At 40.5% G+C, this 27,947-nt stretch overlaps 1 protein-coding gene and 1 long non-coding RNA gene across 5 annotated transcripts in view; one reads left to right on the forward strand and one right to left on the reverse strand.

Annotated features, from left to right (window-relative positions):
* LOC142601152 (uncharacterized) overlaps nt 1-8,855 on the reverse strand; it is a 32,123-nt gene extending 23,268 nt beyond the window's left edge. Inside the window, exon 1 of the long non-coding RNA XR_012834779.1 lies at nt 8,688-8,855. This is a non-coding gene — a long non-coding RNA (uncharacterized LOC142601152). The remainder of the gene's footprint in view (nt 1-8,687) is intronic.
* A 159-nt stretch (nt 8,856-9,014) lies between these two features.
* The window catches only part of AFTPH (aftiphilin), a 47,237-nt gene continuing 28,304 nt past the window's right edge, over nt 9,015-27,947 (forward strand). For 2 of the 4 annotated variants that reach the window (XM_075749678.1, XM_075749679.1), the window contains exons 1-2: nt 9,017-9,204; nt 20,819-22,614. In XM_075749678.1, the coding sequence (XP_075605793.1) occupies nt 20,851-22,614 (1,764 nt within the window). In that variant the 5' untranslated portion in view covers nt 9,017-9,204; nt 20,819-20,850. Of the gene's footprint in view, nt 9,205-20,818; nt 22,615-27,947 lie in introns of all 4 variants that reach the window. The other 2 variants (XR_012834777.1, XR_012834778.1) reach the window with 2 other exon arrangements.

Consider the following 27,947-nt stretch of genomic DNA (forward strand, 5'->3'; position numbering starts at 1 on the left):
CTACAGGCCACCTGACCAGGGAGACCGAGCAGATGAAGCCCTCTATAGGCAGATAGGAGCAGCCTCACGCTCACAAGCCCTGGTCCTTATGGGGGACTTCAACCACCCTGACATCTGCTGGAGGGACAATGCAGCTGAGCGCAAGCAATCCAGGAAGTTCCTGGAATGTGTCGACGATAACTTTCTCCTCCAAGTGACAGAGGAGCACACGAGGAGAGGTGCCATGCTGGACCTTATTCTCACCAATAAGGTGGGCCTGGTAGGGGATGTCAAGCTCAAGGGCAGCCTTGGCTGCAGTGACCACAAAATGGTGGAATTCAGGATCCTCAGGGCAGTGAGCAGGGCATGCAGCAAGCTCAATACCCTGGACTTCAGGAGAGCAGACTTTGGCCTCTTCAAAGATCTGCTTGGTAGAATACCATGGGACAAAGCCCTAGAAGGAAGAGGAGCTCAAGACAGCTGGCTAATATTCAAGGGTCACCTCATCCAAGCTCAGGAATGATGCATCCCAACAAAGAGGAAGTCAAGCAAAAACACCAAGAGGCCCCTGTGGATGAACAAGGAGCTCCCGGGCAAAGTCAAACAAAAAAAGGAAGCCTACAGAGGGTGGAAGCAAGGGCAGGTAGCCTGGGAAGAATACAGAGAAACGGCCTGAGCAGCCAGGGAGCAGGTTAGGAAAGCCAAAGCCCCGATAGAAATTAGTCTGGCCAGGGATGTCAAGGACAAGAAAAGCTTCTATAGGTATGTCAGTGATAAGAGGAGGATGAGGGAAAACGTGGGTCCCCTTCGGAATGAAACAGGTGACCTGGTTACCCAGGATATGGAGAAGGCTGAGGTACTCAATGACTTCTTTGCCTCAGTCTTCACTTGCAAATCCTTGAGCCACACTGCCCAGGTCACAGAAGGCAGGGACTGGGAGAATGCAGAACCGCCCACTGTAGGAGACCATCAGGTTCAAGAATATCTAAGGAACCTGAAGGTGCACAAGTCCATGGCACCTGACAAGTTGCATCCGCGGGTCTTGAGGGAACTGGTGCATGAAGTGGCCAGACCACTCTCCATCATATCTGAGAAGTCCTGGCAGTCCAGCAAAGTTCCCACCAACTGGAAGAGAGGAAACATAACCTCCATTTTTAAGAAGGAAAAAAAGGAAGACTCAGGGAACTACAGGCCAGTCTCATCTCTGTGCCCGGCAAGATTATGGAACAGACCCTCCTGGAAACTATGCTCTGGCACATGGAAAATAAGAAGGTGATTGGCAACAGCCAACATGGCTTCACTAAGGGCAAATCGTGCCTGACAAACTTGGTGGCCTTCTATGGTGGGGTTACAGCATCAGTGGATAAGGGAAGGGCAGCTGACATCATCTACCTGGACTTGTGCAGGGCATTTGACACTGTCCCGCACAACATCCTTGTCTCTAAATTGGAGAGATGTGGATTCGATGGATGGACCGCTCGGAGGATAAGGAATTGGCTGGATGGTCGCACTCAAAGACCTGTGGTCAACGGCTCAACGTCCTAGTGGAGAACAGTGACGAGTGGCATCCCTCAGGGGTCAGTACTGGGACCCGGCACTGTTGAACATCTTTGTCGGCGACATGGACAGTGGGATCGAGTGCACCCTCAGCAAGTTTGCCGACGACACCAAGCTGTGTGGTGTGGTCGACATGCTGGAGGGAAGGGATGCCATCCAGAGGGACCTTGACAGGCTGGAGAGGTGGGCCTGTGTGAACTGCATGAAGTTCAACAAGGTCAAGTGCAAGGTCCTGCACGTGAGTCGGTGCAATCCCAAGCACAACTAGAGGCTGGGCAAGGAATGGATTGAAAGCAGCCCCGAGGAGAAGGACTTGGGGGTATTGATGGATGAGAAGCTCAACATGAGCCGGCAGTGTGCGCTTGCAGCCCAGAAAGCCACCCGTGTCCTGGAACGCATCAGAAGAGGTGTGACCAGCAGGTTGAGGGAGGTGATCCTGCCCCTCTACTCTGCTCTGGTGAGACCCCACCTGGAGTACTGCGTCCAGCTCTGGGGGCCCCAGTACAGGAGAGACATTGAGCTGTTGGAGTGAGTCCAGAGGAGGGCCACGAAGCTGATCAGAGGGATGGAGCACCTCTCCTATGAGGACAGGCTGAGAGAGTTGGGATTGTTCAGCCTGGAGAAGAGGCGGCTCCGGGGAGATCTAATTGCGGCTTACCAGTACCTGAAGGGGGCCTACAGGAAAGATGGTGAGGGACTGTTTATCAGGGAGTGTAGTGACAGGACAAGGGGTAATGGGTTCAAGCGGAAGGAGGGTCGATTTAGACTAGATGTTAGAAAGAAATTCTTCACTGTGAGGGCAGTGAGGTACTGGAACAGGCTGCCCAGAGAGGTTGTGGATGCCCCATCACTGGAAGTGTTTAAGACCAGGCTGGATGAGGCTTTGGGCAACGTGGTCTAGTTGAGGGTGTCCCTGCCCACGGCAGGGGGGTTGGAACTAGATGATCTTTAAGGTCCCTTCCAACCCAAACCATTCTATGAAAGAGAGCAGCTGATGCACAAGGAAGGACAGCTATGGAAATCAACTCACCTTTGCCCAATAAATAAATTGGATTATCAAAACAGAATAATGGTCTTCAACCACTGTTAGCACTTTTGATCTTAAATGTACAAAACTCACGAGCCAGACCTCTTAAAAGCAAGGTACTGTCTTTAAATGACTAGTTTTGATTTCTTTTCTTACTGGCTTTCTGCACTTACAACCTGTATTGGGAAAAAAACCCCAAATCAATTAGTCACACTGTAAAGCTTTGCTCTGGTACTGACAGCATTAAAAATCTTTCTGTCCTGCTGACAGTTGAGGTACTCACTCACCACCATCTTTTAGAAGGAAGTATTGTCAGACCTGGGAGGAAATAGTATGCATTGCCTGTACATCATTTTGGCTGTTCATAGCTTGCTGGGCTGCTACACTTTGTCAGCTGTTTTTTTTCCCCCTCTCAGCTTGCCTGAGTAACACAGTTAAATTAGGGCTGAAGTCAGATTGTTTTCAACCTGCACTCCTCTAATGTTTATTTTATCTCCTTCACACCTGAACACATCAGCACTGCCAACAGCTTGCCTGTTTTTGCCAGCTACATTGGTTTGTCTATTGCCTCTTCTGACAAGTCTTGCCGTCATTAAAATATACACACGCTAAAATATATTTTGCACATGCTGCTGCTGAGTTAGATATAAGAATACGTTGAGGCCAGGTAGACACATAGTATTACCACAGTGAAGTCATTAACTTCTGCCACTCTGAGAATGTGGTCTAAACCATGGCAGGAAAAATGGGGCTATTTCGATATTCACGAGCTGGCTAATCCACTGGGTAGCCCTCGTATGGCAAGAATGTGAGCCTGCATGTTCATTAGAGGCTCCAAATCAGCTCCAAACATGGTTGAGCCTCAGAAAAGAGTTCCTTAGAAGAAAAAATAATACAGAACAAACAAAACCCAAAAAACCCTCCCAAAAAACTGCTGAGTGTCAGCAACCCTATCCTTGCCAAATAAGTCTGCGCTAAAAATCAAAGAACCTACATTCCCTTCAGATGTAGGAGATTTCTGAGACCCACTTAAAATTACTGCCATTTCATCTGTTTGCTGTAACTACATAGGGGTTTTGTAGTTAACACATTTAGGATTAAGGACCATTCTGGGAGTTTTAACAGCTTGTGAATCACAAGAGAATGGGCTGCTGATGTGGTAATGCCTTCTAGCTTTCATAACTATGACTCTAGTAAAGATACAGAGGGAGATTTGTGTAAGACAGTAACAAGCTTGCACTCCAAACAGAAGATTTATATGTTGCATCTAAAACATGTCTTACAATGTTTTATATTTTATGCCATTGCAAGATGGAGACAGTCACTTCCTTGAAGAGCTGGGAGAAACTAAGACACCTTTGTAAGTTCCCCAAAACAAGAGAAACCAGCGCCTGGTCATTCTGCACACCCAGAGGTCAACGCTAAAGGACACAGCAGAAGATGTGGGCATTTGAGATGTTCAGAAGAGTACCTCGGTGCCTCTGAATAGATCAGAGAGGAAACAGGGACCGCCACCCATGGGTTTTCATAACAGCTAACACCTAGCATGAGGACGCCAGGCTCCGCAAGTTCCCTTCACTATCAAAGAGACATGTGAAGACCCCATGGAGCAGGAATTAATTCAGACACTGTTAGAACTGGAGGGAATAGGGATCCTCAGGATCTTTGCTGCACAGCCAGCTTACAGACCCAGACGGGTTCTTCACAAGGGAGTCCCTGATGTGGTTGGGGGCCCTGAAACTAAGAGGTACTCCTGGCTCTCTCAACTCTTACACAGACAAGAACTCTGCAGTGCCCTGTGGAAGACCCAGGCAGTCTGCACTGATTCTGGATGGAGGTCAGTGCACCAACCACTGCTCAAAGAAACAAGCATTAGCTGCTCATAGATCTGTTTTACCACACTTTGATGCCAAAGGACAGATCAGCAGTTGAATTTAGTAACAGTTCTGCTCAGCTGCAGCTTTGTTTAACTTAACTAACAGTAGCTGCACAATTTTTCTTTTACTAACTGTTGCCAATTTAGAAGCCAGTGGAAAGCATGTATTATTCCTTCAGCTAGCTTTGATAATGCCCACCTTATGAAACCACAGCCACAAACAATTTTCATGTAAAGCTTTTGAGGCTGATTGGTGAATTCAGTCAGACAAGCTCCTTCCGCTTGATAATGTGGTAGTAGGGGTTATTTCAGCTATAATGGCAGAAGATAAATGCAGTTTTACTGAATTAAAAACATTTCAGAGAAATGTGCCAATTCAGTTTCATGTCAGGATGGGAAAAAGTCAATACATTCTGTGAAGATAAACTGCAATGGTTTGATTTCCTGTTTTCAATTTGCTTGATTTTTTTATATTTCATTTCCACAGAAAAATTTAAATTAGGTAGCATTGCATAGACAACAGCACAAATAAAAGCCTTCGGCATCAGTGAAATGAAATGATCTGATAGGTCCAAAGACCATTTAAAATTAATTCTACAGATATTTTCAAATCTTCAAGTGTCCAATTCAAATTTAAAAAAAAAAATCAAGCATCACAATTTCTCAGGAAAAAGACTATCTAGTTTCTGATCAGCAGCAGTGCCAGGCTCAGCAAAGAATGAAGCAAACTGCCTGACGTTTGAAGATTTACCTAGTCTTTGATTACAGCAAGTTTCTTCCCCATATACTGAGTGGGGAAGGCAGAAAAAGCTTGCATTGCCAGAAGCCATGTTGTACTGTACATATTTTGGAAATTAAAAAAAGAAAGAACTGGGCTTTCCACTGCCACCAATTCAACATCTTTCAGAAGATATTCTGCATTATACTACATAATATATGCCACAGCTTATAGTATAACTAAAAGTTATATTCAGGAACCACACTGTAAACTCCAAAATGAGAAATAAAAAGCTAAATTGTTTCCCTATAAACACTCAATTTTCTTGAGACTAAGTTTTATGAAGGACATGGATATAGACCATAACAAGTTTGCCCTGCCATTCTCAATTCCCAACCCAGGAGGAGTGTCTAAGCCTCCAGACCAGGCAGACTTTTGGGAGACAGCCTTTCTGAATCAGCTTGACACACCACGATACTTTTCCATTTGAGACTTCTAGGAAGGCTGCGCCCTCTCCTGACAGTTTAGGACTCAGCAGCAGCGACTGATACAGCCGCTTTGCTACAGCTAACAACTCAAGGCTGGACCTCAGAGTTACCAAGACCAGTCCTGCTTGACTTAAAACCTGTACTACACTATGCAGAGGAGCTTCGCTTTGAGGTGGATATCTCAAAATTACAATGGTTTTTCACCATCCTGTAAAAAAAGAGATTATTTGGAAACAGACACTTTAAAAAAGCCACCATATGTTTGAAAGTGGATAGAACATCACTCCAGGATAATCTCCAAATAAAAAATTTGTTCACAATCTATGCAATTCTGTAAAGGAAACTTTCATATGTCAAAAATATAACCTTGAAATTAGTGTTGTAACTCATGGATTCCATTTCACAGAACTAACACATAATATGGCTAATGCTATTATAAAGAGTCAGTCTGCCTTCGTAAGCAAATGTAATCTCCTTCAAGAGGCAAAGCTTACGCAGGAATGACTAAAGAAATCCCAGACATCTTGTCAATCATTCACACTATGTCAAAGTGAAGATCACCTTCATTATTTTATGTGGAACGCTTACCTCTCATCTGATCCTGCATTCAAGTTAAATTAATTTTACAGACTCACAACTGTATACTGATTAAAGCTTCTAGTCCTAGGAACTACTAAATACCACCGAGAAGGACATTTCCCTCTGGTCAAACTGGCAGGGACCATTTGGAGGCATTTTCTGCCTTTCTTTGTAGCTTAGGATATGAGTCATTTCCTCAAACCACCTGGGAATTTTACTTAAATTTCCTTCTATTCTAGGACCTAACTACTGACACTGTCAACCTTTCTGGCTCTCTTCCTGTGGTACATGGTTGTGCTTGTGGCTTTGGTCTTTTCCACAGAAGGGCTTTACATTTTTTTTAGGGTGCTGGGGCTCAGGTTGCTGTCTAGGGAATTTATGGGCAGTGCGTTTATTCCATATGCCCATTCAAGTCATTGATACATCAGCTGTATAAAAGAAGATAATTATTAAATTACCTCCTCTAATTATATTATTTACAGTGTTGCCATAAGGATGATTAACACTCCTGGCCAAGGACCATCAACTAAACTAGCTGGAATGGGAAACAATTCTTCATGGACTAACATGACACACTGAGGTGTATTTTGGACTCCTGGAACTTAATGGCTAGTGCTAGATACAGGAAGAGACAATCTAGTTTGTCTGTTGCTTTACAACGAAGTATTTCACTGTTTTTACAGATTCTTCTCTTCACCCTTACAATTTGTAAAACACAATGTTGTACACTGGGTGAAGGTCAAAGATCTTGACTGCTAAATTGCCCTACCTTCCAGTTCCCTCACCACTTCTCCTTCTGTTCTGCCAGGTCAGCATAAGCTTTACACTGCATTTCTGATTAAAAAACCTAAACAAACAAACAAACCAACCCAAAAATGGCCACCAGGCGGCAAAATGTTAATACTCATACAGCCTCATTAATAGTCACCTATGATTATCTTCAGCTACTGTAACAGGATTCCTAATGTAACAGAAACATTGTATTAACAATATAATTTTTGCTTCACAAAGGCCTTATATTGCTTATTGAATTAGGAGATACTCTTAAATGCACTTGAGGCATGTTTATTCCACAAACCTATATCAAACATTGAAAGTTCTATGAATAGGCTTGTTTTAAGCCTTCCTCAGCCAAACTACTGTGTGTTTAAATATATGCTTAAGCCTCTGTAGGAACAAAGCTTTAATATTACACTTTGATAGCTATTTTATTATTGTAATTTGCCAGCATGTTGTAACTGCTGTACTGCATTCAGTTCACTACTGTCAAAGGATGAATGGCAGGCTTTGCACATTATTTAAAAGCATGCTATGCATTTTTAAAGACCTAATGCGCTGGTAGTTCTGACAATATTCAGCAGTACAGTGTAAATAGGTATTAGAAAACAAAAAAGAAACATATTTGAAAAACAGAAGCATGCGTGCATTATTTCTCATTACTTCATTTAGTTATTTTGCTGTAAATGTGCTTTCACCTATGAGGTCAAACCACTGTCTACTTGTGCTCCTTAGGAAAAAGGGCAAATAAGGTATGCATTTTTAAAAATATTAAAATTATTTTTAAAAATAGTATTTCCCTGTATGCCTTTTCAATGGTCATTCTACTCCTTTTTACAGAATTTGCACAACCAACAAGCAAACAAAACCATAAAAAGCCTGATTTAACTGGTGTTGCACTTACAACTAGCCTATGTACACACCTTCCCTGTGATGCATAGGCACACGTGAATCTCTTTTTCCAGAAACAAATCTGTACCAAGCTACTCTTTGAAGGTGGTAACTCCGGGAGACCCTGATGCTGAGGAGCAGAGGTTTCAGCGCGGAGCAGACAGACCCTCAGGGACTCCACCTGGACTAAGCGGTTTGCAAACTCTGAGGCTGAAGGAACTTACCCCGTGATCACAACGGGACACAAAAGGGGTATCAGTGGTATTGCAGCCTGTTCCAGACACGGGTTTGGAAACAGGGTTGCAGGATCCCACATATGGGATCAGACTACTCCCCCCGCTAAACTTCAAAGGGGTGAAGCTTTGCAGTAAACAATTTCCTATGCAGAAATGCTAGCCTAACCCTCAAGACTTGGAAAGTAAACCCTTCCACAGCGCGGGCATAACCACGATCACGTTCGGAGCAGAGAAGCTCCGCCGAGGTCCTCACCCCGGCGCTACCGGTACCACAGCGCTGCTCCCGTCCGCGAAGCGCGGCCCTTCCGCTAGCTCCTCCCGCCACCTCCCCGCACCACCGGCCAGCTGCGAAAAGGGATTCGCTCCAAATTCCCCATTTCTATTTTGGATGCATTTTTTATATCAGCGCCTCTCCACGGCGCAAACGCCCGCACGGCCCCGGCCCCCCTCACGGGAACCCTAGCACCGAGCGCAGGCAGTCCCAGCACAGGGCTTCACCTAGCGCAGACAACGCGACACCCATAGGGGAAAAGAAAAAAACAATCGAAAAATAAAACACCTCATATTGCCTACGCCAGGGCACGGAAAACCGCAACCCGGCGCTGCCCTCTTCCTCCCGAGCTCAACATGGCAGCCGCATTCCTCACGGCATCGCCTCATCCAAGATGGCCGCCCTGCCGCGGCAGAGGCGGCTTGCCAGCACTTAAGATGGCAGCTGCGCGACTAAACCACCGCCTACCTTACCCAGCAGGGGTAAGTATCGCCGTAGCGGCGCTAGTCGCTCGTTTATTTATTTATTTACGTGCCCGCCCCGCCGGCCGCTGCTGGAAGTGACGCGACTCCGGGGGCGGTGACGCGGTGCTTGCCGGGAGGCCAAGTGGGCGGTGGCGGGGCAGGAGGCGGTGGCCGCCGGGAGGGGGCTGGGCCGTAGCGACGCGGTTCCTGTCGCCGTGACATGGGTTCCCCCTCGATGGCGGTTGCCGCGGGAGGCCTCAGATAACCGGCCGCGTCCCCTCCCCTCTCCCCGCCCGCCGCCATGCCCGCCCGGGCTCCGCCGCGACCCGCGCAGCCCGCAGGTAAGAGACGGCGCTGCCGCTGCCGCCGAGCAGGGGGCGGCTCGTTTCCTCCGGGCCTGGCCGAGGAAGGGCACCCCCTGCCCCGCGGTGGCGGGCGGGGACCCCTCGGGGTTTCGCCTGGGGGCCTGTAGCGGCCGGGGCCTGTCAGGGCATCGTGCTCTCCGACCTTCCTCCTCCATCCTCACGGGGAGGGCGATGGGGCCGGGCTGCCCTGCCAGGCGGGACGGCTGGGCAGGGGGGTGAAGCCCCGCAGCGCTCCCCCTCGCTGAGGCGCCTCTCCCTCGACTCGTCCCGCCGCGGCTGGAGCAAGGGAACGGGCCGCGGCAGGGCCGGCCTCGTAGCCGGGCGGCTTTGTCCTTCTGCGGCGGGCCCCGGGAGTCGAGCGGCGTTATGCCGCTCCTCGCAGCGGGCGGTTTCCCGTAGCGGCTCCGGGCGGGGTGGCAGCCGGCCTGGGGCAAGTGCCCGCGTTTTTGTGAGGTTCAGCGGGGCCGCAGCTGAAAGAGAGGGCTCGGTGGTGTGGTACAAGAAGTTAAACTGTCCCGTGTGTTTGGTCTTTCCTGATAAGCTTTTTTTTTTTTTTTTTAAGGGCTGTAATGCATGTCAGTTGCTAAATGCATCTGAAGATGACATACTGAAGGAGAGTTATGATTTTATTTTATTTAGAAGTAGCACCATTCTAAAATGGGACAAAATTGCTGAAATGCTTACTAAGTCCTGACACTTCACTTTGCTGTTATAAATGGCTACCCGATGAACCAAAATAATTCTTTTTCCTTAGAGAAGACAATTCCTTAAACCAAGGGTTAAACCTTGGGACTCCTTCAGAGCATCTCAGTAAGTTGGCTTCTTGATGGTGACAGCCCCTTCCTTCCAGCTTCAGTGCAGAAATTGAAACCTTCAGAAGTTTGACACTCCTTTTAAAGCAAGCATCTGTTCATAAACAAAGGGAGTGAGTAGAAGTATCGTTGACAAGAGCTGTACTGTGTTTGTCATATAAGTTTTGGTTTTGTGCACAGTTTACAGTGTGATCTGCTCCATTAGAACTGACTTCTTCAGCTGTTGAGTTCATTGTAAAGTGAGTTTGATGGATGATGGTCTTTAACTTGGCTGGTCCTTGGAGGTTGGACAAAATTAAAAGTATTTCCTCCTTGTTTTATTCTCTGGACATATGAACTAGACTTGGAAAACCAATTAGCCTACTTTAAGCATAAAAGCATTAGGTTGTGTTGTCGGCGCGCACAGAAGTTTGTATGCATGCTCATACAGCTAATGTGTAGGTAGCGATTCCTCTTCCTGAAATTGGAGCTGTACCTGGAGGAATGTAACATTAACTGGGAGAGCTGAGGGAAGAGGTGAAGTACCTGTGACTGCTGAGGGGGCTGGTTGTTTGGATTGTTTGGGGTTTTTTAAACATTCCTTTCATATTAGTGAAAATAAATAGCATAAATTTGAGAATATGAGAATTTAAACTTAAAAATACAAATTAACTGTATGGTAAAGAGACCTCAGAAAAAGCTAATTTGACTATAGTGTTTCCATTCCACATGATGTTTGCATAAAGTACATATTGCGTGACCTTCTAAGGTCATGTGAAAGTATGACCTCTTCTTTGTACTTCCTTAATTTGCTTATAAGTAAGCATTTGAAGTGTCTCGGCCTCAATAGATCAATTCATGCTGTCTGATTTTTTTTTTAATTTATTATTATTTTTATTTTATTTTTGCTCAGATCATGGTTTTGTTCAGCAAAGGATTTAATAGTCTAAAATTCAGAGTTATACACAGTGAATCATATTTGTGTTATGTTGAGGACTGCAGCATGTGTTCTTACATTTATACTTAAATTTCTTTAGTAACTTACTAAGTTAATGAAGCATTTTAACATCCTAATTACATAAAATAATATTCTGAGGCTTTCAGTACTTTGACAAGACTTGTCTTTCACAGTGGAAATAAAAGAGCAGCTTAGATGGACTTCTGTCAACTCTTTGCCCTTTCCTCTTGAAATATTCATAGAGCTCTCCTTGCAGCTATGTAGTAGTATCAGTTGGAAACCCAGCGGTAAAGAAATTGATGCTGGATCTGGTCGTTTTCACTGTACTCAGCGGCATAATCTGCTTTCAGATACTCATTATCTTTTTCAACAAAATGTTCATTCCATTCTGGGCTGTTGTACTGTTTGACAGCTTAAACTATATCTTTGTGAACACTTCAGTGCAATGACATGTGAACACTTTCATGGGGATTCAAAATATTCCTAACTTTTCTAGATAGTCCTCTAAGAGAAGTGTCTTAGATGCTACTCTTTGCTAGGTTTCAGAAATTTTGTCTGTTAATTTTATTTTTCCTTTGTGCAGACAACACACTGCCTAAGCTGCTCCTCTGCACACAAAAAAAAAGGTCTTGAAATGTGCCTTGTTTGAAAACTGACAGTAGACTTTCTTCCCCGCTAATGTCTTTAGCAATTACAGTTTGGGGTTGATACTGCAAGGAATGTTTCTGTATTGGTACCAGTTGCAAGATGATGTAATGAGTCAGCTTCTGTAAGGTAAATAATTTGGATTTCTCAAATCCGAGAGTCCTGGTTTGGAAGAACCACAAGGAAGGGTAAATCTTGTCTTTGCTTTAGTACATTTGAAAGTAGGTACTACAGGGAAGGAAAAAGTGAAAACTCAAGTTCATATGTCTATTGAAAAGTGATGGAAAAAAGATTTTATTGTTTGAAGTTTTAGGTGTCCTTCCTGTATTTTGTTTTTAATATAAGATAAAGTCGTAGGTGGGATAAATGATGAATAATGTAAGCCTGTTCTTGCTACGTGTGTTTAACTTGCTTCAGTCAGGGTGTTGGCTTTTTTGCCTTTTTTTTTTTTCCCCCCCCTCACCTACTTGTTCTCTGTGTGTTGGAAAAAAAATCTTTGTTCACTTAAAAAGAAGCGAAAGTTTGCAGTAATGGAAGGGAAGACCTATGGTTGTTCTCCCTGTGCAACTGTATTTCCTCTGCCAAGCTGTGGGAGAACCTTTCATATAAGAGTGAACCTCTGGGCAGTTGTAATCTGCTCTTTACTATAGTCTGTGTGAAGTTTGAAGGGTTTACATGTGGTGGAGAACGTACTGCTGTGTAAATAAATCTCTGAGAACGGTTGACCTTAGGTAATCTAGTTCTAATACTTTCTGATCCAGCATCTTTTTGTCTTAATTTAGAACAGGTTCCCAGCTAGCATGTTTCAGGGTAACATCCAGAAATAAATTTTCTCACTGTGTAGAACGCTGTTTTAAAAGGAATTTAAGAAATGGTAAGAATGAAAACATCCCAGTTATGTGTTACTTGCGACATCTGTCTTCACACGTTGTGTGGATATGTGCTGTACATTGGACACAAATATTGTGTTCCTGTAGAGCCAGATTTTAAACCTGATTGACTTTCCCAGCCAGATGTGTTTGCCTGTATGAATTAAAAACATGCTTGTTCTTATAATGTTTTCACCATTTTTACAGATTTTAGGTACAGATAGTGTCTTTATTTGCAGCTGTTAAAGCAAGTCGGTAGATTTTTAGTTGAAATATTAAATTTATTACCTTATGGTAACTGTAAAAATAACTTGGTCTTCTGGTTTTGAGGAAATGATGCTATTTTTGGTTGAAAAAGAGTTTCGTGAAGTAACACAACATTTAGATTCATATTTTTCAAATGTTCCTCTGATTCTACTGCTAAGCCTAAATGAAACGGGGAGAAACATCTAGTGAAAGTATGTTTGATTGCTTCTTTATATAATCTAGCATGGAAGATTTAAAGGAAGACATCTATATCCCAGAGCTGTTTAAATTTCACACTGTACTGTCAGTGATGAGAGGAGGAAGAGCACTGACAAAGAGGTTTGAATCTTGTATAGGCTGGATTGTTGAGGACAGAAAGAATGAGCTGCCTGAGATAAGTGCCTGAATCCTGATGGCAGTCTCCTGAGTTTTGTTACTTTAATGTTCATTTTACGTGCAATACTTTCTAATAGAAGATGTCTAGTATATTTGGTGTTTGTGGAAACCACAGTAATATGCAGTGGTATTGATTAATTCCAAATGAGAAATAAGGCTTAGATACATTGGCCTTATTGGAACTGGAGAACGTTGTTTTCCTCAACTCATATGTCCAAGTGAAAAAAAAAAAAGTGCTCTGAAACTCCTGCTTTGGGTAATGGACCTTCTGACTGTAACAGCATTAGATTCAAAATCGAAAACATTGATTTCTTGGAGGCTTTATGAAGTAAACATTTTCTTGCTGTATTTTGTTTGCTGGTAACTTATTCCAAAAATAAAAATAAACTTATTAAAGCAATTTAAGAACATACTGACTTCAGCCTGGACAGTGACTCTCTAAAGTGGATTTGGGTTGTAGGAATGCTCTTTTAACAGACAAACTCTCCTTATTTACAGCAGCCCTTCTAGAAATAAATTCTCAGATGCAGAAAGACTGTAAATCCATTTTACATTGTTCATAAGCCAATGAAATGGTAATAGCAAAAGAGGACAGATTTTCCTATTGGAAGCCAACATTTTGCTGTAATGAGAAGTCTAAATCTGGTCCTTACTGCAGTATTTTTGGTATCTGCTTGAGGAATTCCCTTGGAGTGGAAGAGTTAAGTGTTCATAGAAAGATTAGATGCTAGCAGCTAATGACTTGAATCCAAATCCTTGCCATTGCAAGGCTTTTACTGTAGGGCATTTCAGTAACATTCTTGTTTCAGTCATGGAGATCTTGATCATGCCATTTCTGATTATTTTGTCTTCTTTATGCTTTAAGTGATGAGTTGCTTAACTCAGCTTTGCTTTCAGAATAATCCACAGCTGAGTTATCCATTGCTTTGCTAATGTTTGTCTTAAGTTAAAGGGAACATTCTGCTTTACAAGGAATTTCTTCTTTTGAATTTACATGCCTCAAACATTTCTTTAGAAGTACTCTTTCTTTGTGGCCTCCCAGTTTTTTAGGTCTTATGTAAGAGCCAAACATGCTATTTAAGTTTTGCCTTAGAAGATACACGGAGAAGGAACTATTTATACCTGCTTTTATGTATTGTAATTATGTTGTTCTCTTTGCTGCCATGTTTTTGTTAGACTGTTACTATTATTCTACAAAAAGGTAATGAACAAGGATGTGATCCATGTAGGAGGAAAGTAGATATTGTTCCCTATTTACTGCAAGCAAATAGGAAAATACCCTGGTTATACAGTAAATGTTTTAGAAACCTAGTTAGTGGCTTGAGATAAAAGAAGGGTATGCATTTTGTCTTTACAAATTCTTGCCCTATCAAAACTTAGGTCACCTACAACTTTTACCTTTTCCAGTATTACCGATTTCTGTTTTCTCTCTTCTTTTGAGACTTTCAAATTAGCTTGAGGTACGTTCTTAAACACTTATGACCTTAGAAAAAGATTCACGCCAAGAGCTGCAGTAACAGAATTGAAGTAAAATGTCAATATGTACTTTAAGCCTATTGGTGAATTACGTTTATAACATGACTTGAATGGTGGTCTTATGATACTGAAATTTGTGTATGAAATTTCTTCATAATGAATATCAAAGTATGACTATAAGGAAACACATGGAAGCAAGAAAGTTAACCAGTGTTTTCAGCTGGGTATTTCTGTTTTGTTTTCATTTTGAAAACAGTTTGCTTGCAGAAAATGGCATCTGAAAGATGTAATTTTTTTAATAGAGGGGTTTTTTTTTGGAAAATGTTGGGCAACTGCATGTCATGAGGAATTGATGAAAATCCATCATCACTCTAATATTATAAACTATTGTGATTCTGAAAAGCTTGCTGACACTTGTCAACATAAATCTGTGATTGTGGCTAATGTAATCCAGTCTAAACATGAACACTTAAACTCTTTCAGATTCTTCACTTAAAGGTGTAAGGTCTACTGCCAGAAACCTGGGTTGTTACAAATCGTGGAAATAGCTGCTCTATTATGTGCAAGTAAAATCTGTTATAATTTCCCCCAAAGCAGGTTATATAGTGTGCTGAAAAATCAGTGATTTGCATTTGTTTAAAATGTGCAAGTTTCAAGAATGTTTAAATGAACAGATAGGTGCAAAAGTGCATGCTAACTTCATAGCTGACTTTTAAACTTGGGAGCCAATTCCCTCAAAAATATGGGGAAGATAAATAATCTGTGTATCAGTCACAGATTTGTTCAAAATTTTCTTTGGGTTTTATTTAGTTAAATCATATTTTGGGTAAATCACTTGAAATGCCAGGTTTACAGTATTGTATAACCTGATGTCATGACCAGGAGTTGGGAATAAAATACTACAAAAGATGAAGCCACAGTTCCAGTTCTTAGTCTCTATTTGAGATGCCAGACAAAGGAGGGATTAACTAAATGGATTAATGACCAAGTTGTTGTTCTGTCAGACCTGTGGGTTTTTACCATGTTAATGTTCCAGTGGAAGATAACGAATTTGGTTCAATAGTTTATGGTTGGCAGGTGGAACACTTTTGAAAGTCAAGAAGGGGGATCATAATGAAATTCTTTCTGAAGAAAACTACATTAAGGCTAAAAATTCCCATGCTGGTTTTTATATTGCAAGGAGAATTGGGATTATGCCCAAAATTATCACTAATTAGTCAAGGGGAGCGGGAATGACTCTTCTGTTTCACTTTGAGTATGATATTCTTTTGTATTCTGTAAACAACAATTAAATCGTGTTAACATAACTACCTTACACTCATATGTAATAACAGATTCATGCATTTTGGAGCTCTAACTTCGGCTTTTAAAATGCAGCTGTAACATCATCGGAAGTAGCTGACATTTAAAAAAAGATATACACAAGTCCATACAATTGATTATGCAGTTGGTTCTTATGGATTAAACTGATTAAATGTGTAGTACACTATCAATCCTATGATCAGATTTTTAAATGCATGATTAATGTTCCTTGCAGATCCTGTTTTGGCAACCGTTATTGAAGCATATCTGGAGCAGCGTATTGTGCTACTGGACTGCAGCTGTGTAAATGATCACTGTGATGTTTTAAAAGTGCTTTGAAATGAAAAATTGAAGGAAGTTTCTTCTTCTCTATGGCAGAAATTGCAGGAGATAAAATTTTTAGATGGTTAGAGATCTTCCTACATGTTTGATGGGCTTTGGCAGTCTGCTTCACACCCCATGCAGCCTCTTTGCATTATCTTTGTCCTGTGCTTGTCCATACTATTCTTGTTCTTTGCCTCCCTTTTTTCATGTTAACTGGAAAGAAAAGGACTCTTGTAGGTAAATTCCGTTTGACTGTGATGCTTGCTGCTCTCACATTACTCAGTTTGTTTTCTGAATGCTGCATCTTGGGATGTTTGGGGTTTTGGTTGGGTTTGGGTTTTGGTGTTTTTTTGGTTTTTTTTTTTTTTTTTTTAGATCATCCTTGCCCCCAAGGGTTTTCTCTATTATGATTTATTTTTAGCTGAGGTTAAGATAATAATACAGTAAATGGTCAACAAAAAATATGGGTAGAGCTGTTACGATGGATAATATGTGGAAGTGTGTCCAGTGCAGGTTAAGAATTAATTTTTATTGGCATTTCTTGCATGAGATCTTCTGATGTCATATGATGGAGCAGTTACTAATACAGACTTGAATGTGATATTTGAAATAACTCAAGCAAAACCTAACTTATACAAGCCTATATTAAAAATAACACACGTATGCTTTTGGTGAAACATACGGAAAAATTTTCTTTTTAATGGAAAAGTTCCGAAGTTTTTGTCAAGGCTAGCGATTCATAGTATTAGGATTTGAGATACAGTAAAAAAAAGCTTTTTAGTTAGGCTTCATTGTTTAGTCTGAGTTGTGATGACTGAAATTTTGTTATTTAGTTTAAGTAATATAATGCATAAATTAGTAGGCTCATCAGCATCCTCCTGCATTTAATTCCTATCCATAAAGCTGTGGTAATCTGGGTAGGCCACTGAGGTGGCAGTGCTTCTTAGCCAAGCAAAAGAGTTGCAGCTGATCAAAGTACTTTCCAAGATTTTAGAAATCTTTGGGGTGTAGGAGTACAATGTGGATTTGTTTTATTACCGAACCAGCAAAACTATACTTTAAAGTCATTCTCTATGTACAGGATTGTAAGTTTATATATTTGCCTGTTGAAAACAAAGTTGAGGTTGCTTCTGTCTTCAGCCTTTTCCTCCCCTTCTCATGACTTATCCATAAAAATAAGGTTTCTGGAAGGAGGGGGGCTGGTCTACCTAGATTTAATCTCCTTTTTAATTGAATATAAATTGCTTGCATGGCTGGATTATTCTAAAACTGTTTCAAAAGAAGAAAAATCTGATCTACGTCCATTTAGAATTATTTTTATATAGTATGATATTTTTGTGTTAAACTTGATTTTTATTACTCATAGTGCATCATAAGCTTCAAGACTGGGTCTTGTGGATTTCGGAAATCTTGGTTTCAAAATCAAATGTGTTAACTTCCTAGCTTTAACTTGTGTCAGCGCACAAGCATTTGACTTAATTAAGCGTGTAATGTTTTATGGAATACCTGTTTGAGAGTGATTGAAATATTTAGGGATTTTAATTGGGTTTCTACTTCAAATTTCTGTGGGTTTAGTTAATGACTTTTTCTTTCCAATGTAAATCAACATTCTGTAGAACTGTCACTTTCTATTTTAAAATATTTTCTTCCTAAATGGCTTTAGAGGTGTGTTTTATAGGGCTTGTACATCTCTGCCTAATAAAGAGTAAGACATCTAATCATGTGATAAAATTACTATTGAGGTTGCAATGGCTTCAAACATAGTACTTTGTCTTGGTCAAGGAGCTGCTTATCCTACTCTGCAGCATTATTTCCCAGAAGCTGATCAGGTGTGCTTTTTATGTAGGACTCTTGTTTTCACCTTCCTTCTTTCCAGCCATTTCATTGTTTCTGTTCAAGTTCCTTTTTCTGCTGGGATGATGAAGGTTTATATCCAGTCAGTGCTGTCCTCCAAATATTGCTGGGGATTTTTTGTTTGTTTTGAGACATAGTTTCTTGTCTTTACAGTCTCTCCAGCTTTTGTCACCTGGGGTAAGATGATAAATATAGTATCAACTGAATTTTCCAAATAGGTGTAACAACTCTTGTTAAATTCCAGGGAAGTTAATAATAAATTTATGCTACTGTCTATTGAGATTCACCTTGAGACTTGTGAACTCAAATTTAGTTACAAGAGATTATTTTTTTTATAACCAAATAAACCCACTCTTTTTATTTAAAAAAAATAAACCAAGAAATCCTTTCCCTTTTACAGGAATTGGGGGGGAGGAGGGAGGGAGTCCCATCTCAGTTGGTGCCATTTTTTCTGTCCTTTCTCATCAATGTCATGTGTTACTAAAGAACTACTGATTTATGACCATTGGAGTCATGAATTCCAGACACCATGCCATTCACTGTTTAACCAACTCCCCCATAGCTTTTAATAGTGCTATCCCAAAGGTAAGGTGCCTTGAGATGAGCACAGGTAATATAAACCAATATCTACCTAACTGATCTTTTTTTTTTTTTTTTTTTCTCTGACAAAAGAACCAGCACTTCCACCTACCAGAGCATAATCTCTGCAGTAAAACATTCAGAAAGCAATTGTAGTCTGGATATGCTGGGTGTTTAATCTTAGTGTAGATGGTTGACCGCAGTAGATCTTGGAAATTTGGATATAAAGAAGGAATTGCTGCTCTGACACTTACAAAGAAGAAATGCTAATATTATATTTAGTGGATTGAAAACCCAGAAGCTTGGAAGGTAAACAAGTTGGAGTACTGTCAGTGAGAACACAGTCACAGACTACAGACACCTTGGAAAGGATCTTTACATTTGTGTATGACATTAAACAGCAATTGCTAGACCTTGATGTAAAAGGGAGAGTGCTCTTGAGAGATGAGGCCTCTGAGATAAGAGAGTGAAGCTCCTCTCTCAAATACCTTTTTAAGCAGCTGGTGCTGAGTAAGGCTATGTGGGAGCTTGTTGACAACTTATTCTTTATTCTAAACAAAATTCCTTTGCAGTCTTATTCAGTTTGCATGTGATGTTACAAATTACTTCCTGGTTTCATCTGATAAGCATGATGTTCTTTTATAACTGAAAAATACTCTTTTAAAAAAAATGTAGGTGTGTTAGTCACCTTAAAGATGCCAGGCTTTCCTGGCAAATACCAAGAGTCGTTTGGCTCAAATGCTGTGGTATGTTGTGCTTGAGAAGGACCACAGAGCTTCATTTCTTCTTGTTATACCATTTGTGTGCTGCTCTTTAGGTGGTGCATGTACAAACTCATTTGCTAACGATGTTGGAGTTAAGGATCATGTTTTATCTGTGTTTCAGACCTAGTGTTGCAAAGTCTGCACTTACTCTGGTGGTTAGAAATTCAAATATTTGCTAATATATGTAGATTGTTTCCACTCTTTCTCTGTACATAATGCTTAGCATGTTATTACAATTTATTCATGAGAAGTGTCATTTGAAATGGAAAGAGCTTGGGTGTAGCTCTCCCTGTAAGGGCCATAAAGGTGTGAACTAGAGAAGTGATGTATACAACTGTGAATGTATAAATAGCAGTAGTAACTTCATTAATTACACACAATATTAACAAAAAAAAAAATCAAGACAACTCTTTAGGAAAGCAAATTTTCCATCTGTACCTTGCTTGCTACTGTAATGGTTTGCAATGTTAGGACGGAGTCCTTAATCTGTTTCTATGTAGGCCATGGGAATACTTTCTTCTTCACACACACACACCCCCCGATTTAGTGATTTGTGTTTAAATATTTTATGGGTAATCTTGCTCCGTTCTGCTTTTGAGAATAAGCTTTGATGGAGAAGTTTGTTTTGCTCTAGGCTTTGCTGGTGCTCATAATGACATTTCCCAACTGGCCGTTTGTAAGACAAAAGCAGGCTGGCGGCAGCAGCTGTGGAGACAGCGCACGTTGCCTGGCAGTTATGAAATCCAAAGAACAGGGAGACCTAACAGAAACCCATGAATCTGTGGAAAGAAACTTAAACAGTAGAGCAGCAGATCGTAGCTAGTGATTATAACAGCAGTTCCTTCCTCTATTTCTTCACTGTTTCAAAGCTTAAGGAACCATCTTTCAAAGTCTTCAGAGCTACTGTCTGAAGGTGCTGTAAGTACTGTTGAGGCATAGTCCCATCAAGTGGCTTAATTTCTGTCGCATAGTCAGCTGAATGCACCAAAGAGTGCAGGAAAAGATGAAGCAGGGTTATTGGCTGTTTTTATAAATTGCTGGTGACGGGAAGTAGAGAACTGATGAGTTAAAACCCAATTTAGTTGTGTTGGTGTGTTGCACAACAGCTCATGACAAATGTGTTCGTGGTCTGGCATTTCAGCACCATCTGAGAATATGATCATGTAGTGGTTTGCAAGAGACTTGACCTATCCCCAGTAGATTCTCTGTGATTTCTGAAGCAAAACAATTGGTTAGAAAATGAGTTTGGGGAATGTTCCTTTCTCATATCTAATGTAGACATTGACCTATGTGTGCACTTCTAAAACAATGTGAAACAATAAACATAAAATATAAAAGATGACAAAAGTTAGCCAAATTCTAATATACTTTTTTTCTGTTTTATAGAAATACATTAACTTTTGAAGTGGAACTAAACAATGGAACCAGATATTATTCGAATGTACTCCTCATCCCCTCCGCCACTAGACAATGGAGCTGCTGATGATGATGAAGATGAATTTGGAGAATTTGGAGGATTTTCTGGTGTAAGCACTGCTGATGTAGCTTTTGCTGATTTTGATACACCGGACTACAGTCATCCAAAGGAGGAGTTTATACCCACAAATCATTTCATCCCACTTCATGATTATTCTGACAATGTAGCTAGCATTGCAACTTTCACATCTGTTAAAAATGGTAAAGACTGCATTGCAGAGCTTCCTACTCTTACTAAGGAACTTTCTGATATGTCAGCTACTAGTACCAGCAAAGAAAAATTTAAGTTTAGAACTTCAGGTACTGCTTTAGAAGATGTAAACAAAAGTGGGGAACAAAGAGACAACAGTGGGAAATTGGAGGGGTTTTCTTCTTGTGTCATGAGAACTGATATAGCAGGTGAGAGCCAGGTTGAGCAAATAGATGCTTGTAATGGTGAGAAACTTCCATGTCTAGAGATTCTAACAAACGGATTTGCAGCATTGGACCCTGTAAATCCTCAGGGAACAGAAGATCTAGACAGTATTGGTGACTCAAAGGGACTGAAAACTGTTAGTGCCCATAGTACTGAGCAAAATTTGAACTCAACGCCTAGCTCAGGTGAAGACTTTGCAGATTTTGCTACATTCTCAAACAAAAACCCAATCCATTTAGAGGGAACAGGACCTACAATATGCAGTGTTCTTAATGAAAGAGACTCTCTGAGCATTCAGGAGAACAACAGAATAAACAGAGTAACTTGTATTGAAGAAGAGGTTTGCATTTCAGAAATTAGTTGTGAACAGGGTCCCTCAGCACGGGAAGATAATGAATTTGCAATTTCTAGTACGTCTCGAACAACTGGAAGTTCAATATGCACTACTGAAAATGGAGAACACAGTGGGAGGAGAAGAGAACATGGCACAGAGAATGGCAAAGATTTTACTCGGCCTGATGACTCTTCAGGAACAGAGGACATCAAGATTGATAAGATCCAAAGCCTAAGTAGTGATCTTGCAGGAGAAAAACTGGGTGATTCTGAAGATCTTAAGATTGGTGGAAGTAGTACTGAAGTTGTAGCTTGCAGTGACACACATGATGATTTTGGTGATTTTGGTTCAGTCAGCAGTGCATCTCCCACCTTTGTTAATGCTCAAGAATCAATAAATGCTCTAGACTTAAAAGGAGCTTCCAAACGGCCTGCCCATATTAGTGAACCTAATGATGACTTTGGTGAATTCAGGGACACAAGTACTGTTTCTCAGCAGCCAGCAAGGTTGGATCAAGCTGAACTAAATCAGACTGCTGACAGTTTAGAATGCGATACTACCAGTAAAACTTCTGGCTTAGACTTCCAGCATACTACTGAGGTAGAAAATAGTGATGATGGTGAATTTGGAGACTTTGATTCAGTGCCAAAACCTCAAGATGAGAGTGTTGCTTTTCAGGACTCCGACGACTTTGCAGACTTCAGTTCAGCAGCTTGTAACCAGGCTACAGACTGGAATGCTTTTGAAGATGAACAAAAAGACAGCTGTTCTTGGGCTGCCTTTGGAGATGAGCAAGCTGGTGAATCTCATCACAGAAAAGAGACATGGCAGTCACATAGGACAGATACATCTGCCAGGATTGATGGTCCAGTATTACACAAGACTGACAGTTTTGCTTTAGCATCTTTCCAAGGAACTACCAGTAAGCAATCTCAAGAGCCAGCACCTTCAGTTCAGGTAAGGGTGGTGTTGATTTTGTTCAGTCTTGTTCTCCTCTTGTGCATACAGCTCTTCCTGGTTCCTGCTTCTGCATACAACAAACATTTGAATAGTCCTTGTTTGTCTTGTGGGAGAGATTTAATTTGGTGAGTGAGATGGGCTGATGTGAAATACTATGCTGTGTTTGCATCTTGTATCTTTTGCACTGTTACTTCCTGCAGAAAAATGAGTGGGGTATGCTGCTTGGACGATTATATGTGGCCCTTTACATAAACTGATCAAAGGAATAAGCCATCATAAACATTTCAGAGCCTGTATTAGTTCTTCCTTTGCTTCATAGTTTACTGCCTTTTGGGGGGTCACTCTGATGTTGCGTTTTCTTAAAATAGTGGTGTTGCTGGTTCCCAAAATTTTTCATCACCATTCTCCTATCATGTTTTCAAAATATGATTAAAAGTGCTGACTCAATTTGTAAATAGCTGCACTCATTTGCTTAGAGCAGAGAGCATGATAAAATATGACCTATGGAGGTCTGTCCCTGGTATTCCAACTCCTGGGAAGTTAACCATTTAAAAGTTACTTAAAAATAAGTCTCTGTTATACATTAATTGTGGGAAGCGCCATGTTATAGCAACATCACAGATATAGGACTGATGATTTCTTAAAGCTGCTGCTATTTCTAATTGGGTGTTTTGGGGAGGATGGAGTAGGTAGGGGGTGGGAGTAAGAAATAAACGTAGGTTTTCTGCCTTAGTTGCTAAGTATGTATTCCTTCCTAAGTCTTTTCACCAGTCATCTTTGAGATCTGTGCCTGGTCACACATAGATAATTTTTTTACTAAGTATTTAATATTACTTTTAAAAAATTCATAACTACAATTTGAGTTTAAAATTCTCTTCAATGCTTCTTTTTAATCCTGTCATCCCATGTGAGTTATTTAGAGTATGCTCTGTCTTTCTAAGTGTGCAGCAACACCAGCAATGATATGTGCTGGTGATAGTATGTGTCTAAAAGGTTTGGCTTTTCTCTGGCAAAGGAAATGAGGTAAGTCCTTTCTTCCAGGACCTTATGTAGGCTTGATGACAGCCCTGCCTCTTGCCATTTCCTACCAGTGACAGGTGAAATGGCTATTCAGAAGCAGGTTGTGCCAGCCAGGGCCTTGCGAGTATCAGCAAATGGCATGGAGCTTTTGGGGCTTAGCTCTGATTTCTCATCATGTTAAAAGGTGTGAGCCTCAGCTTCTGACACTTTCTTTTTGCTGTTTTGTGCAATGACTAACACACCAAATTTCAAAGTGGCTTCGCAAGCCAAAAAAAAAAAAAGGCTTGCAAGTGAACCTGCAGGTGGAATTTTGTGCCTATGCAAAACCTTGCTCATCATCACCTGAATATGTGGGCCCATTTCGCAACCTGAAAGCACAAATCTATTGTTATGTCTTCTGTTGGTCATTCACCCATAAAATTGGAGAGTACTAAGGTCATTACTGCAATTAATCTAAATTATTCCTGTTGCTACTTGAAAGACTGTCCAGAGTCTGATAAAGAAATGGGCTGGGGAGATGATTCCAATAAATTATCAATTTTTCTAGTTAATTATGCTATTAGGGGATAGTCTGAAGGTTTCAAACATTTATTTTTACTTACAATTTTCCATAATTTTATGATGGAGTTTCAATAGGAAACACTTCTGAATGTAGATGTTTATAAAAGCAGAACCTTCAGAGGTTCTGTAATTTATTTTTTTACCCCTCCCCAAGTCTGCCCTAACGAAAGATAAAAGCTGAGTTGCAATGCAGATTCTTCGGTGATCTGTCATGAAGTCGTACAGTAGTTTGGTTAGATTGTAAAGCAAGTTTTAAGATTTAAATATTTTTTTCATTCTTTGTGGCTGTTCGGTTATAAAGTGATGTTCTGCCTCCCCTGCCAGAGAGGAAGTAGAACTTGGAAAATGTTTTGCACAACTAAGCTGTAGAGGAAGTTGAACTGGATATGTTTTCTCTATTGCAATCGTTTCCTTAGCTTTGCAATGACTGTTAGTTGCTACATTTTTTTTTCTCCATTAACTCTTAAAACAATAGTTACACATTTTCTAAACATACTTTATATTCTGTACGTGCTTTAGGTTTTGGAAGGGTCTATTGAAACATTTTTATATTTCAATAAAATGCTTTGTTTTAATCTTAAGTAATAATTATGTTTTTAATCCATTGAGCCACAGTTTAGTAAATTGCAGTTAGAAACATTGAGATTAACTGAGTCAGCATGAGCCAACAGACAGTCCCAGTAGTTTGAGCACAGAATCTTAGTAAAATTAAACTCAGATTTTGATTGGCTTCCTTAATTTTCGTTTAAGAGGATGTCACTGAGGCCAAACCACACAATACAGCATTGTAGAGTATTTGCTTATCTTCTGTTTTGCATGTATTGAAGTTGAGTTCTGGAGCTGTTTGATGCAAAAGCAGAAACACTGACATGCAAAATAAAGCTAGGGAGAGGTAAGCGAACAAAGTTTTTTATTACCCTGCCCAAAGAAGGATAGGGAAGACTAAATCGCTTGCATCAATGTATTGCTGGCAGATATAAAAAGCAACGTAAAGAGAGCAGGCTGTGCAAGAGAGAAATACTGCATGTGTTAGACACTTGAGATAGATGTGAAAATTGAGACCTCAGCTTAGGCTAAAGGTGAACAGGGATCATTTACAGTATACTGTGTACACTTAATCTGTGATGTTGAGGCTAAGAGAATCACTGTAATGTGGTAGCGAAATAATTTTGAATGGTCTATAAACAGAATGTAATCCTTTACTTTTCAGTTTTCTGCTTTTGTATACTTAGCCAGCAGCATTACTGTTTAAATGTGGAAATGATGTATACAGCAATTTTCATCCATCCAGAATGCAACGTGAAAATTATTTACCAGTAGCTCGAGTTCCCTTGCCAATGGTCTCTGTGTATTTTCCTTTCTGTTTCCTTAATTTGTGTATTCTGGATGTGGAGGTGGCAGCAAAATTTTGTGCTTTCTGAATGTGGTCTTTATCATAAGGTATATGCCAGGCAAACTGTTTTAAAGGTTGTGGATTTGGTATAAAGTTTAATTAGAAGTTGAGCTGTGCTTGAATTCAACTAATTAATCCAGGCTTTATTATAAAATATAGAATAGAAGAAAGTAAAGGGAAAAAGGTCACAAAAATGACCTTATGTAGTGACATGTAGTGGGAAAAAGATCATTATGTGTTTTCTCCTTTGCCTTTGGTCTTCGGCCCTCTGAATCCTGCATGCAATCTGCAATGTAGGATTTGTAACATGCTGACCTCTTCTATTCAGTAGTGCTGCGTGGAGGGGAGAAGAAAAAGGACATGGTATATGGTATTCAGTTAAAACCACTGAAAGAATTTGTAACCCCTTCAAAAAGGTTCCAGTTTCAAAGGCTGATGGACACAGATACACAAACTGTTATTTGAACCCAAAGTAATACTACCCTATACCTTAATCATTCAATGTCTGTCTTCAGCTGAAAAATATGTAATAGTTGGCTTCAGTATAGCTGCAGGTTTGCATTAGGTATAGATGTACCTTTGTGTTCATTAAAACTGAACTGGTGGGTGAACTGGTTGATCTAACAAGTTTTGAGTGAACCCGCACTGTATCATATGCGTTAATCCCCTTTACGTGATCACATAGCACGCTACTAAGGTATGTTTATAAGGAATATAAGGCTTCTAGCACAGCTTTTTCTGTGAGATAGTGTTGAACATTAGTCAGCTGAGGGGGTTACTCTGCTGTATTGTGCGTTAAGAATATATACAGGGTTTAGGCAGCAAAGCGCAAGAGCAGTTATTGCCTATAGTCATCGTGTGGGTGGGTAATATGGCTGTGCCTAGCTGTGTTCAAGGAGTATAGGCATCTCTAGAAGAGGAGGAGATGAATAGAGGCTCGATTGGAAGGCCAAAACTCTTACTTGATTTAGCTGAAAGCTAACAAATCCTGGAAAGGGAGGAAGGAGAAACCTGAACAGTCCTCCAAGTGGATTTTAAGATCCTCCACTTATTAGAGATCCTGTGCTTACATGCTCTACCTCTTCAGATTAATCAGACAGTGTGGTGATGTACAGTTACTAAGCCACAAGTATGCATCAAGTCAAAGAAAATCCTGGATCACTGTCACTTAGAGTACTTCATCTTGGGCAATGAATGAAGGCATTCTCTTGGAAAAAAGTAATTATGACTATAAAGACTTCAGCTTCCCAGTTCACCAAGATAAATAAAGATAGTGTTGGCTAAATTAAGTTCAGACAGTTGGGTAACAACTTGCAGTGTAAATATATCTGTCTGGAAAGGTTTTGGTTTTTGTTGGTTTTGTGTTTGTTTGTTTGTTTGTTTTTAAAGTCAACAGCACAGTTTTTAAGTATGTGCACATGAATAACAGTAGAAAACAGACCATTAAAAGTAGCCCATAATTGCTGTATTTCAGAACAGGCTGGCTAAGGGGATCTTAAAAAAGAAAATAGTTGGGGGGGTGTGTGTTTTAACATTTGTGTTTACATATCACAGAAAAAAATTATTTTCCATTTTGTACATATAAGTTTTGTCTACTATACTTCCTCTGAGACCCTGACTGAAAAGTTAGTAGACCACCACTAGATAATAATAACATGACCAACTGAAATGGGAAGTAAGTTTTATGTAGTCTAGATAAATAACTGTTAAACTTCACTTTGCCTGCATGGAAGATGCAAGATTTGATACATTCTTCAGCAAGGGAGAATAAATGTGCAAGCCTTCCAGCAGAGAGGAGGGAGGGAGCTTCACATTTCTACACTGAACTTCCCTGCAGTTTATAACTCTCTTATATCAAGAAGTAAAAAGAGCAGAGAGGTCTTGCTTCCTTTTCAAATCACTACATTTTCAGATTTGCTTTGCAGCCAAGCTCAACACCTTTATAGTTCCTGTTTAAAAATCTTTTTGGATATATTTAGAACTATCACTGCCTTCTTATAACTCTTTAAATTACTGTAAAAAAAATTTACTCTTCATTTCCTATCTGTGAGGGTTTTTAGCTCTTGTGGCATCATACTTGTTTGTGTAACGAAATAGCATCCTCTTGCTGGCTTGTAAATCTCGGTTTAGGACCAGTGTGTCCATTTTAAATTATCTGCGGTAATAAAAATTAAACAATTCACTTATCTACCTCTAACAAACTTAGGGCACCATCTTAGATTTAACTGCTTTTCAAGGCAGATGGGGGAAGTCATCACATTTGGATCATGAGAAGTTAAACTAGTGTTCTTTGTAGGCTTTGCTTCTCTTTCTTACCTTTTACAGAACCTTCCCAAAAGGTTCTGTTTGCTAAGCA

This window comes from Balearica regulorum, chromosome 3, assembly GCF_011004875.1.
Source record: "Balearica regulorum gibbericeps isolate bBalReg1 chromosome 3, bBalReg1.pri, whole genome shotgun sequence".
Lineage (NCBI taxonomy): Eukaryota > Metazoa > Chordata > Aves > Gruiformes > Gruidae > Balearica > Balearica regulorum.